General features: G+C 40.7%; 1 protein-coding gene across 6 annotated transcripts in view; it reads right to left on the bottom strand.

Annotated features, from left to right (window-relative positions):
- PDE5A (phosphodiesterase 5A) overlaps positions 1-13,521 on the bottom strand; it is a 102,357-nt gene that overhangs the window by 32,375 nt on the left and 56,461 nt on the right. For 5 of the 6 annotated variants that reach the window (XR_016349478.1, XM_075929816.2, XM_006112599.5 and 2 more), the window contains exons 9-11: positions 12,275-12,359; positions 3,750-3,925; positions 1,952-2,011 (exon numbers count right to left, since the gene is read on the bottom strand). Coding sequence is in view for 5 of the 6 variants with exons in the window: in XM_075929816.2 (XP_075785931.1) it covers positions 1,952-2,011; positions 3,750-3,925; positions 12,275-12,359 (321 nt within the window). In the remaining variant the exon portion in view is untranslated. The remainder of the gene's footprint in view (positions 1-1,951; positions 2,012-3,749; positions 3,926-12,274; positions 12,360-13,521) is intronic. The other variant, XM_075929817.2, reaches the window with a different exon arrangement.

Genomic DNA, 13,521 nt, shown 5'->3' with positions numbered 1-13,521 from the left:
AAATGCCTTCCCTGGTGTCCTTAAATCAACCGAGGCAGACTCATATAGCTGGTTTTAATGTACCTTCGAACAGTATTAAGATAAAAGTGATTCTGGTGAAATGGGTAAGCAACTGAAGGGAGGACAAAGACAGTGTGAGCCCCCTGTTTGTATTCTAAAGATCTTGGGTGATCATGTAACTGCAGTGACTAGGAGAGCTTCTTTGCCCCTATGCACCTGGCCAAGAGACTGAGACCATTTCTTTTGATTGTGAAGCTTTTAAAAAAGAGGAAGCTGCTGGCATGGCCTTCTCTGTCAAGAACCCTGCCCTCTGCAGTCAACCCTCATCTTAGCTCAAAATAGCACAAGCCTGCTGACCTCCAGCACATGCAAAAAAATCTGATCACTTTTCCAGGCTTTTGGAGAGGGAAGGTGAATGCTCTGTGGGCTGGAGTCTGTGGTAGGCGTGTCTTATGTTTTTCTCATTTGTGGTTTTAGGGAGGCTACAGTTATTCTTGTGTGCATTGTTTTGACAGTATTTTTAACATATGGCAGAGGTACCAGAGCCTTTGTTTATAAAAACAGAATAGAAAGTTTTCTTTTTTACAAAATGTAAGCAAACAAACATCGGCATGCTCAGTAGTGCTCATCACATTGTGAATTATGACTAGCGGAAAGTCTATTGATTTGGCTTGGGGTCTTTTCTCTTAAACATAATAGTTCCTCCAAGAAGATGTTACAGGCAATAAAAAGAGAGATTCTTTAAATTTGTTATTCAAACTCTGAATGATAAAACACAAAACAGAACACAAGTTTTCTTTCTGATGTCATCCACCACTATCATGTGCAGTTGAATTCTTCTATTGACTTAAAGGAGGATCACTGAAAATAAAGGTCTGTTTCACAAAGTATCAAGACTGACAAAGGCTATGTCTAGACTGCAGGCTTCTTTCGAAAGAGGCTCTTTCGAAAGCATCTTTCGAAAGAGCCTCTTTCGAAAGAGAGCGTCTAGACTGCACGGAGAAATTTCGAAAAAGCGGCTTGCTTTTTCGAAAGAAAGCATCCAGTGAGTCTGGATGCTCTCTTTTGAAGAAGCCCTATTTACATTGAAGAACAAAGAGGAACTTTCGAAAGAAGGCGTTCTTCATCGTGAAATGAGGTTTACCGCCATCGAAAGAAAAGCCGCGTTCTTTTGAATTAATTTCGAAAGAAAGCGGCTTGAGTCTGGACGCAGGGGAAGTTTTTTCGAAAAAAGGCTATTTTTTTCGAAAAAACCCCTGAGTCTGGACACAGCCAAAGTCTATTGCTCTCTATAGTAGGAAAGGCTGTTCATGGTCCTACAAATTCTATAGAGAGGAAACAGTAAACTAGCCATCTCTGAATCCTGAGATAGCCATTAGATGATTAGGAGGAAACTAGCCACTGGCAACCTATTCAGAAGATCTCTGCTGTGGTGTGGCTTGTTAAGCTACCCATGTGTTCCTATTTTACATTCTCCAGATCAGAGGTGGACAAAAGGGCCTCCGTGGGTTGGATCCAGCCCACCAAGCGAGTTGATCTGGCCCATGGAGGCTCTGCCGTTCCCCCTACCCCCAGGCCACATAAGGCCTGGTGGGGGCGGGGGAAAGAAGCGGGGAAAGCATGCGAAGCCTTCTCCACCCTGCAAGGAGCACACGGCACTTCTAAAACTAAAAGCTGTTTGAATTTTGTCCTCAGAATAAGAACCAGAGATCAGCAGTACAATCAGTGATCAAGAAGCAAGCCCTGAATGGAAACCACAGAAGTACACAATGAGCAAATGGGGAGGGGGAATACAGTAATTACAGTATCCCAGGATTAATATTTAGGTAGAGCTGATAGAAAAACAAAAATTTCTGTCCTGCGGAGATGCTGATATTTCAACATTTGTCTTCATCCCAAAGCACATGAAGATCTGAAATATTTAAACAACAGTAAAAAAAAATGCAATTACCGCTGTTACCTGCAGCTCCCTTGTTTCCTCCTCAGTGGCTGAAGCATGATATGAGAGGACCTATGGGACAAGGAATGCAGAAACCTAAGTACAAATAAAAGCACACAATGTAAAAAAAGAAAAAGGTTCAGATTTTGCCTCCAATGCTGTAATGTACTGACTTTAATGGAGCTCTGCATGAGCATGGGGATGCTCATCATAGTGGTTCTTGATATAATCAGGACAAGAAAATCTATAAATGAGCAAGTGATCAAAATATTTTTGTTATATGGATTAGCTATGAGACTAAAAGGAGAATGCTACCATGTTGGGCATCTTTAAACATACATGAAATTAAGAGACAATTCTGGTTTAAGAAAAAGAAAGACTTTGTAATAGCCTAAATAGAATTTTATTTTTAAAATGACAAACCAGCAAAGTTACTAATATGAGATGTAATTAGCCTCCCAACCTTATTTTTAAAAAGCACTGAAATGACTTAGCTGTATAGTTATCATCTCCCCCACTTAAAAGCAATTAACTGCAGGTTTACATGAGAGTTGTAATGTTTCCTTTAGAAACTTGGGTATATAATCCACATTTTAGAATTTTTGCAAACATTCTTATTTACCCGTTAGACAGATTCAAAGCCTACAAAATTTAATTTTCAGGCTTACAGTTATCTAGGGTTGGCAGATGGTTTAACCAAAAATACCAAACACCTCCTCTTCCCCTCCCCCTCAAAAAAAACCACTAGGGAAAACATTATTTTGAGGGGAAAAAAAGGGGGGAGACCAAAGTTGTTGAGAAAAAAAAAGGACCCCAAGAGTTATTAAACAAAAAAATAAATACATAAAATAAAACAGCATGGCCCCTTTAAGTGCATGCAGAGTCAGAATAGGGATAGGAAGATGAGAGGTTGAGCACTAAGACTCAGAGAAGGCATTGCTTCCCCTTGCTCAGGTCTTTAGGCTTTTTTGCCGGCAGCCCTCTTGTTTTCTTTGTCAAGCCAGAAGGGAGCTTCCCTGCGGAACCAGGTAAGCAGGGGGTCCAGAGGCAGGCAGAGGGGGGCCTGAGGGGAGGGGATGGGGACTGGGCCCAGTTGCTGAGTGTGTCATAGGGTTGCCAAGTGTCTGATATTTTTGCCTCTTGGCAGGGGAAAACCCCTCAGAAAATTCTGAATATTTTAGGTGTCCGGTATTTTCTGAATTTTTTACTGGATAGGAAGTGAAAATACTGGACTGTCCGGGTCAATACCGGACACCTAGCAACCCTACATCATCTTCCAAGTATTTTAGCATATCATGTTAGAACCTCCTTTAACACCACGGTCATTAAATCTAACCATAAACAACTGAAAGGCTAGGACCAGATGACATTCATGCTTGATATACTTTGATGGAGTTAGAGGAAGTCACAGAAAGCCTACAGTAATCCTGCTGTTATTGCATTTACTGCTTTATTTAAAGGACTGAGCCAAAATTATCACAGAAAACATTAGACAAGATGATATCCTTAATCCTCCAAACCATTTCCGCTTTCTGTGCAGTTGGACAAACCAACTGTGTCGATCAGGGAAAACAGCATTCGTGTCTAACACTGGATCTCATGAGTGCAGTAAAAAACACTCAACAAATAAAATATTGTGCATGCAAATATGGAATCAAGCAGCAAATAAGTATCACTCCTGTTAATGAGTTGGCCAGACTCCGCTCACTTTACTTATATTAATAGTTTTAGGTTGTGAGTAGGGAAAGCAGAAGTTTGGCCAAAACTAGATGACATACAGATATAAGTATTGCCTAGATTTTGAGCTCACCTCTAATGTCACCATCTGCTTGGCCATGGCTCTCTCCACAGCTTCGTACATCTGTGTATTCTGAATCCCCAAGCCACAAAAGATGACAAAGGCTTCCAGAAACTGTTCGTCATTTCTGTTGAAAGCCTTGATTTTGCCTAAGTTTTCTTCCATCTTATTTACAAGCTGACAAACCCCTACGTCAGGTCACAGGAATGAAAAGAAGTAATATAGCAATTGCTAAAATACCACACTGTTATGTGAAACAAAACAAAAAAAATTCGCTCTCTGAATTATTATAGTCAATAAAACAAAATATCAGTATATTTTAAAGCAAACAGATACAGAACACAAATTAGAATGCTATAAAAGGACTAAAATGGAATTAATTTAATATGCCAAAGAACAAAAACTATAGTACTATATCTTGTACGGTGGATTTACAAGTACTCATTAAGATGTAAAAAGCAGATATATAGCTCTGCGTAGCCTGCATTATTTTGCAAAATTCTAAAGGGTAGTTTTCTTCTTGACTTATTATTAAAAGTACTTACTTTAGATTGACTTAATCCCCAAAGACAATTTGTCCTTCAAAAGCTAATTAGATTTTTGTAACCATGCCAAAAGAACAGTTTTGAATGTCAGGATAGTGGCACATAAAGTTTGCACTTCCTTATTTGAAACAGTACCAGAAAGTTAAAAAAATATTAAACATAATAAACTTCAAGTTTAGGCTCAAAGTTCAAGTGTGCTTGCTATGATTCTATGAAGCTGTGGTCTTTTCAAGGAAGGGCCCGATCAATGCCCTTTTAAGTCACTGGAAAGCCTCCTATTGACTTCAGTTGGATTTGGATCAAGCCCTAACTACAGATGACTTATTATTAAAAATAAACAGCTACAGATGTTATCACCAGGTTCTGCTGACATTGTTCAGTAACAGACATATAGTGTGTATATGCCTCTAACATTTCTGACTGTGAGGGCAAACTCTTGTGTGATCAAATGTAAATAATTATGCCATTAGAAAGTTGCAGACTAACAATTAAAAATTATAATGAGTTAGGAATTGCAAAAATTATGTTTGAAGATATATTTTTGTCATAGTGCATATTCTGTGTTTTTTATGCCACACATTTAATACTATAATCAATTATGTATTTAACTATATATTTAACCAGTAAAACAGAAATGCAAAACATTATTTTGGGTGACACCCAACTAACATTACTATTGGAACTGTAACTTAACATTTCCTTGCTTCAGGATTTACACCACTATAAATGGGAACAGAATTTTGATCCCTGACTTTTTGATACTTATAACGTGCAGCTTTATGAACAAAGCCTCTACAATGCCAGAGCTGTTCTCAGCTTCTGAAAAGGGGAGTTGGGGGTAGGGTGAGAATTTTACTGGAAACTATGTGCAATCATATCAAGCGTGGGTGTAATCAGAACCTATTTTAAGGCCTTGTCTACATTATGGAATGTTTACAGAAAATTCCCTCCATTGCTAGCAATCTACACTTCTAGCCTAAAATCACTGATTTTAGATTAAGAAAAACCTTATGTGCAAGCATAATGCATCCATGACTTCTTTGTAAGGACATGCCTGCAGTGCACACTTATTTCGGAAACAGTGCATCTACACAGCAAATGCCCATCGAAATAGTTCTGAGCTATTTCAAAATAGAGCATCCACACTCATTGGACGCGGAATTGCATTCAAGGACACCTGGAAGCACTTCAGGTTAGGCATCAGGACAGCTACTTCAGAATAGCCGTTATTCCTCATAGAATGAGGGTAACAGGCATCCGGAATAAGATGACCGTTATTTTGATATTATTTCGAAATAACGGGCTTGCTGTGTAGACGCTTTCAAAGTTATTCCAGAATAATGTGCTGTGTAGATATGCCCTTACAGTCTAGACTACTCTGAGAACAAAATGATTACTGCACTCTCGTATGGAGGAGGCTTTGAAATGTAAAGGTTCTGTATGTGGAAGAGTTTCCAATCTGCATATATCACAGTAAGGCTACATCTACACTGCACAGTTATTTTGGAATAAGATATTCCAGAATAGTTATTCTGAAATAACTTATTTTGAAATAGCATATCTACACTGCAGGGAAGCCTCAAAATTAGTTGGAGGCAAGCTTCCCTAGTGCAGACTTGCTATCTTGATTTATAGCCCTAGGAGGAATAACTTAAAATGGCCCTGGTGAGGGGCTATTTCGAAATAGCAGCAGTGGAGCGTCTACACAGTCCCTATTCCAAAATAGCTGTTTCGGAATAAGCATTATTCTTCGTAGAATGAGGATTACAGAAGTCGGAATAAGCTTCCAGTTATTTTGAAATTGTTTTGAAATAATGCTGTTGCTGTGTAGATGCTCGCATAGTTATTTCGGAATAACAGTTGTTGTTCCAAAATAACTTTGCTGTGTAACAATTTCCCTTTTTTGCCATATTATGCCCTATTTTGGGAAATTCTCCAAGGACCAGATCCTGCTCTTCCTGAATTAATAGGAATGCTGCAATTGAATTGTAAGCTCTTTGGGGCAAAAATCTGTCTTTTTGTCAGATATGAGTATGGTGCCAACGCAATGGTTGCCTGATTCCTCATTGGGACCTTTCAGTGCTACAGCAAAAGAGATAATACACAACAATGAATAAGAATGGATTTGCTCCCTCTGTAGAAGAGGAACGGATCTATCATTAGACTCTGTTGAGGGTGTGGGACAATTTCATGGACTTTCAACTTTGTTTAGTGCTGTTTATGAAATTATAATTATTTCCATAGCAACTGTGATGTAATGAATGGTGAATTAGGACTTCCAGCAGTGAATAAGCCAGAAGATCATATGAACTCTGAAAAATGTAGATTCTGTTTTCATGTAAATGACTCTATTAATAAAATCAGGGAGAGAATTACAGTAAATATACTGCATGATATAGATTATTTTTCAAGCACTCATGAAATAGATTATTTTTCAAAAGTTTTCCATGAGCCATCAGTGGGCCCATACACATCAGAATTAAAGGAGTCCAAATTCTTTTTCAGGGCATACACTGGAAACCCTTTTCCACTAAACAATACACATTTGGGATTTGGTAGAGAGTGATGCTGAGTGTGGTTGAGAGGTAGGAAAGTTGGCTAGCAACTGCTGTCAGAAACCAACAGATGATAGTTCCTAAGGGACTCCATTTTATAGTATTGTGCTACTTCTTGCTGCTGGAAAAGGCGCATATATCTGGTTTCTAACCCTGAAAATCTACAGACTATGGATAACATTTTCAAAAGCTGCAAAGTGACTTTATGGTATATCCACACTTTTGAGCTGAGGTAGAATTTCCAGCTGAGACATTGTATGTGCACTCAGATCAAATCAGCATGCCAAAACCAGAAGTGTAACTATGGTGATGGAGTGGTGAGACAAGCTAGTTGGCTCGAATATGTCCCCTACATACTTACGCTGGTGGAACCCATCCTGCTACAGCTATACTGCTACTTTTCAATCAAAACTAACGTGGGTATGTCTGCCTGAGCTGAAAGTTACTCCTCCAGCTCAAAGCACAGATGCACTTTTGAAAGTGAAATGTTAGTTCATAACATGACTTACATCTGAGAACTCTTGTAATCCCATTTGAGGGTCAACAGGCCTTAAGCTCCAAGGGTATGTCTACACTACAGCATTATTTCGAAATATCTAATTTCAAAATAAGATATTTCAAAATAACACATCTACACACAAAATGAATTTTGAAATAGCATTTGGCTATTTCGAAATAGTGCGTCCACACTGAGTGGATGCTGAATCTCATTTAAGGCCAGCCGGAACCAGGTCCTGCAGGGCATCAGGTCAGGAGTTACTTTATGTGGCTGCTGCCTGAGGCTATCTGAGGCCTGTGCTTAAAGGGACCCCCATTCCGGGCAGCCGGTTCTCAGGTTTCCCTGCTTGCTTGCCTAACTTGATGAGGGACAGCAAAGCATTTTGTCTCTGTGTGCTGTGGTTGCCCTCACTCGGGACACCACAGCACTCTGCAACATGGAGCCAGAAATGCCTGGTGCTTCTTGTGGACGCATTGCCGCGAGCCTGGCTACACTTTCTGCAGGCTGCCATCCAGGAGGTCCATCGGGGGGCTGTCAGTATCCAGGAGGCCCTGCGGGAAAGCTCCACCCTGAGGAGCACTAAGAGCCTCCCTGGTCTGCCCCACAGGTCGCTTGTGCCTCATTCCTCCCTCACGTCCTTCCACTTCCCTAACCCCCCTTCCTGATGTAAAATAAAATACATGTATTTTCATTAACACAAACTCTCTTATTTAACAAAACCGGGGAAGAGGGAAAATGAAACTCTGGTGAGACTGGAGAAAGGAGGTGGGAGAGGGGAGAAGAAAGAGTGGGAGAGGGGAGGGGGAAACCTGGGAGGACGGCACTGGAAGGTGGAAGCAAGGGGAAGAAGGGGGAGGGGAAGCTCAGGGCTCAGGTTTGGGGGTCTTGCTGGACCAACTTGATTTTCTTACAAACCTGCTCTGGGTTCGCATGGGCCTTTGGTGGCCAGGCTGGCAGCCATCCTACCATAGATGGCCGCGTTCCCGCATCTAGTGCGGAGATCATGGATATTGGGGACATGTCTAATTCGAATTAACTGTTAAACCTCATTCCAGGAGGAATAACAGCTAATTCGAGTTAGGGCTTTACTTTGAACTCCCGTTTCACTGCCGCGTGTAGACGTGGGCAGTTATTCCGGGCTTCATTTGCAATTTCGGTCACCCTCATTAGCCTCCCTAGTTCAAAGTAGGGGGCTAGTGTAGACATACTCTTAGTGAAAAATTCAGTGGGAAATGGAAGGTGGCAGGAGATGAATGCTTTTTAAAATAATTTTAGTTTAAATCACCAAACCACCTTTTCCTGGTGCTTGCTCCTTTACCAATACTATGAAACATTATGACCTCCATTGTGAAATGCAACAAAAATTATAAAAAAACCTCTTATTTTTGTTCCCATTTCAGTTTTTAAAAAAGAAAATTAACTGCTCACTTGTGGAATCAGTGGCTGACCTACAGCAATAATGGAGATGCTTACTCTAAATAGGAGAGATAGCATTAAGAAATAAGACACAATCTAGAGCTATCTGGATCTCATGAAAGCATTATGCAGTTGAACTCACCAAGCAAAACACAGTACCAACCATCCCACATTATAGTGATTGAAACCACTGATTTCTCAAATAAATATCTCATAACTGCATGAAATGTAAATGTTGGTGTAACTTTACAAGACCATACATTTACTATATTTACCCACCTGCAGGCACTATTCTGTACTTTGAGGCTGAATCACAGCTTTACTTACATAAGTTACATAAGTGTGACTCCAGCGATTTCAATAGTTACTCTAGATTTACACAGATGTAATGGGGAGTAGAAGTAACGTTTTGTGCAAGCAACAAACAAGACATTGTAATAAAACAGACTATATTAAAAGAATACATCAACAGTAAATGAAACATGTGACAAGGTGACATTTATTACCTTGAGGTTGTCCCACCAGCTAAAGAATATAGATGCTGAATTATTCTGACATAGTGATAACACCTAGCTGCTGGGCAAGAGTTTCATGCGCTTGTACTGCGTGTGAAGAGTGACTTAGCACTGTCTATTCACTAGATCACTCATTAGATGCACTTTGTATCCTTCTAGATATTTCTCCTTTTTTATTTGCTTTTCTTTTTACAGAATTTTCACTGAAAACATTTTTAAACTTCTATAACATAAAGACTGTAATGACTAAGAATACATAGGGTGAGGTTCTCATCCAGGCCCTGAGCCCTGGACTCTGGCTAAAAGATCTGGAGTGGTATTTATTTTACACCCAGATCTGACCAGGGAGGATTCTTCTAACGCAATAACTAAGGAAGACAGCTCTTGGAGAACCCCCTTGTTAGCTCTGAAGTAGAGAGATGGGTAGGGCTGGGGGCAGGAGGGGCATGTCAGGGGCAGGGTCACCACATGTAGGGCTTCGGCTCCAAGGAAAGCTGTCATAACTTATATAGGCCCCCAATGCAAACTACATTATAGTAAGACCCATGATGTGGCTTAAAGCCTCTATAGCTTCCCATATCCCTAGGGCTGTAAGTTCTGTGCTGCCCTCTTAGAGGTACCACCCAGAATCCCATCCATTATTTTCCCATGTTCATGTATACTTCACACAAAACTCTTTACAAAAGGCTTCCTAACTACCTAAATTCCAATATGCACTGCCAGGTGTATTTTAAACAGGTGTGTTAGTCAAGACGAACCCCAAGCTGTCTGGGGGTACGTCTAGACTACATGCCTCTGTCACCAGAGGCATGTAGATTAGGCTACCAGACATAGTAAAATGAAGCGGCGATTTAAATAATCGCCGCTTCATTTAAATTTACATGGCTGCCGCGCTGAGCCGACAAACAGCTGATCAGCTGTTAGTCGGCTCAGCGCGATAGTCTGGACGTGTGGGTGTCGACATCAAAGGTATCTGTCGACCACCCAGGTAAACCTCATTCCAGGAGGTTTACCTGGGTGGTCGACAAATACCTTTGATGTCGACACCCGTGCGTCCAGACTATCGCGCTGAGCCGACTAACAGCTGATCAGCTGTTTGTCGGCTCAGCGCGGCAGCCATGTAAATTTAAATGAAGGCATGTAGTCTAGATGTACCCCTAGAGTCTACCATGACGTGTTACAATAAAGGTCTCAATGGCCACATTAAAGTTTTAAAATGTGTTAGTTATTTTCAAAATACATCTTTACTCCTAGTCTAGACTAGCACTATGTGAAATACCTATGGAGGAGATCCTGAGGCCCTTCCTTAGTTTTGGCACAGTCTTTACCCAAGTGAATTCCCACTGACATCAATCAGTCCACACTCCCAATGAGGACAATGGGAATTCTTCTATGTAAGGACTTAATAGAAATTCATATTTGACCCTTAGGATTCCACTCTGGCAATTGAACTCTGCTTCCTGCTCGAGGTGAAGGGGCTTCCTCAGGACTGTTTCCAGATCAGTAATCAGGCCAGCCATACCCCTATGACAAATGGAGCATTTCCAGTTTGCACCACTGATGTTTAATGGGTGCAGATCCACCATGATCACTCCTTGTCCAGAAATGCCCTCGTGCCAGAGGAGTTGTTTGACAAGTGAAGATTTCAACATGAGCGCACTTAAACCTCCTGGGCGTTCCCCTCCAACAGGGGGATTTTCTGCTGACCAGATGTGATCAGGTCTGACCACTTTACACCATCTGAGTGGTACAAATGAGCTGGATATGATTAGAGAGTACATCCCATAGACTACTGTCTTTCCTATTCCTCAAAACAATATAATATTTTAATATACTACATTTGTTGCATTAATTGAGCGTGTTTGAATGTTAAAAAGTCATTATCAACATAAAATCTAAACAACATAAAAGAAGAGTTAGAAGTAGTTGCAGGTGCTTCTTCTCCCCCTTAATCTATATGCCAGGTGTCTCAAATTTTTATATTTTCCAATTAAAAAAAAAAAGAAAAGCTTTTCTCTTACTTATTACCAGGCATAAGACCCATAGAAATAACAACTGACTCCAACTGCATATAAGAGATACTATTAAAATAATTACTAACAAAATGTTGTTAAGTGCACAAAGGAAGTAAACAGAAAAAGTAGAGGAAAAATAATTTGAGGTCTTATTGGTATTTTTTCACCTTTAGTAGGTAAAACAATGACAGACAGCAGTATGATGGTGCCTTGAATTAGAAATATGACAACTATTTCATTGTGTTTAAGAATTTTCTCCTGTGATATCAGATGTCAAGTTGCTGAGATTATATTTTGTAATACAGGCAGTCCCCGAGTTACGTGGATCCGACTTATGTCGGATCCCCTACATACGAACGGGGCTTTTCTCGCCGTGGAGGACGGGGGCGGCGGAACTGCCCAGATGCACCGCGGTCCCACCGCCCGCCACCCCCGTGGCGAGAAAAGCCGCTCCGCGTCTTCCTGGTCTGCTGGGGGTCCCCCCCCAGTCCAGGCTTTTCTCGCCGACGCCTGGGGTAGAGCAGCTGGGGTGCTGCCGGGTTGGTCCCTGCAGCGCCGAGGTGCGGCGCTGCGGGGACCTACCCGGCAGCGCCCCAGCTGTTCTGTCCCAGGCGTCCAGATTCAGACACTGTTGAAACTGATCAGCGGCTGATTCCAGGAAGCCCAGGGCAGAGCAGCTCTGCCTCGGGCTTCCTGTAGTCAGCCGCTGGTCAGTTTCAACAGCTGCTGAATCTGGACACCAGTTCCGACTTACATACAAATTCAACTTAAGAACAAACCTACAGTCCCTATCTTGTACATAACCCGGGGACTGCTTGTACAGGAAGACTACTGTATAGCAATTATACACATGTATAAAAAATACTATTAGTACTACTAGTAGTATAATATACATTTTATCTCATATAAAAACATCAGTCAAACAAAATATAACATGCATCTAATGACTGGACATGCAGTGTATAAGTATAAAGAAATCAAAATTGTAATACCTATTACTTTATTCTTCTTCCCATTTTTTATTGGTGTACAAAGCAAACTTTTTATGTGCTGGTTCACATTTTCTGCATTTTCATTCTATTAAGCAAATAGAGAATACAGTTACAAATTTACAGAGAGATCTGCACCATGCAAGGAAGGCAGAATATAAAACTAATTTTTACATTATACATTTTTGGGGGGAGAGACCATATCTTCATTTGTGTTCATGCAGCATCTAGTATAATGGGGACTAGGGAATAAAGCATAAATGAATGAGTAATAGCAAGGTTTCTAGATGAATTTCATTTGGGTCCACTTTCATTTTACTGTTATTCCTTTCATTAGAATGAAAATGACTATATTGTATAGTAGGGACAGATTTACAACTCAGAGTGGCTGAGGAGAAATTCATGGGGCTCAAAGATACCTTCTCCACTTCACCTGTTGTGCAGATATTTAAGTAATGAAAGAAAATTGACTTAATTCTGCTTTTACCCCCAGTATTGGTGTCTCATAGGGATAACTGAGAGCAAAGTATGGTCCAAGGTCTGATTCCATATAAGGGAAGGAAAAAATATTAGCATGTTAATATTTCAGCTCTGAAGTTTCTTTGATTCTTGGCTGCCTGATGTAGTTTCTCTTTAGCCTAACAGGCATGATCACTTCATAAACTATTCTGCTATTTGAAATAGGAATCCAGAAGAGTGTTACAAGGAGGAGGGAGAAAAATTGTTCTCCTTGGTCTCTAATGATAGAACAAGAAGCAACAGGCTTAAATTGCAGCAAGGGAGATTTAAGTTGGACATCAGGAAGAACTTCCCAACTGTCCAAGTGGTTAAGCACTGGAATAATTGCCTAGGAAGGTTGTGGAATCTCCACCACTTGAGAGATTTAAGAACAGGTTGGATAGGCATCTATCTGGGATGATCTAGATGGTGCTTGGTCCTGCGAGGGTAGGGGACTGGACATGATGATCTCTCAAGGTCCCTTCCAGTTCTAGTATTCTATGAGTGCATAAATAAACAAAAATTTTGCCTACAGTGTAGGGGAGCATTCGTTATTCTTTATATGACTCCAGCCACTTCTTTGCAATTTAGAACCTCAATACCTCAATTCAGAACCTCAATACCTGTGAAATTAACTAGAAATAAGGAGAAATGCCAGAGTTTGGAACACAGTGACCTATTCTGCGTTGCTCTTGTCTGCAACACTTTAATTTACACTAGTATCAACTACTGTGTCAACTCTCATCTCAGGT

The sequence above is a fragment of the Pelodiscus sinensis genome, chromosome 4, assembly GCF_052426305.1.
Source record: "Pelodiscus sinensis isolate ZL-2025 chromosome 4, ASM5242630v1, whole genome shotgun sequence".
NCBI lineage: Eukaryota > Metazoa > Chordata > Testudines > Trionychidae > Pelodiscus > Pelodiscus sinensis.
This window is presented reverse-complemented; position numbering and strand designations above follow the sequence as displayed.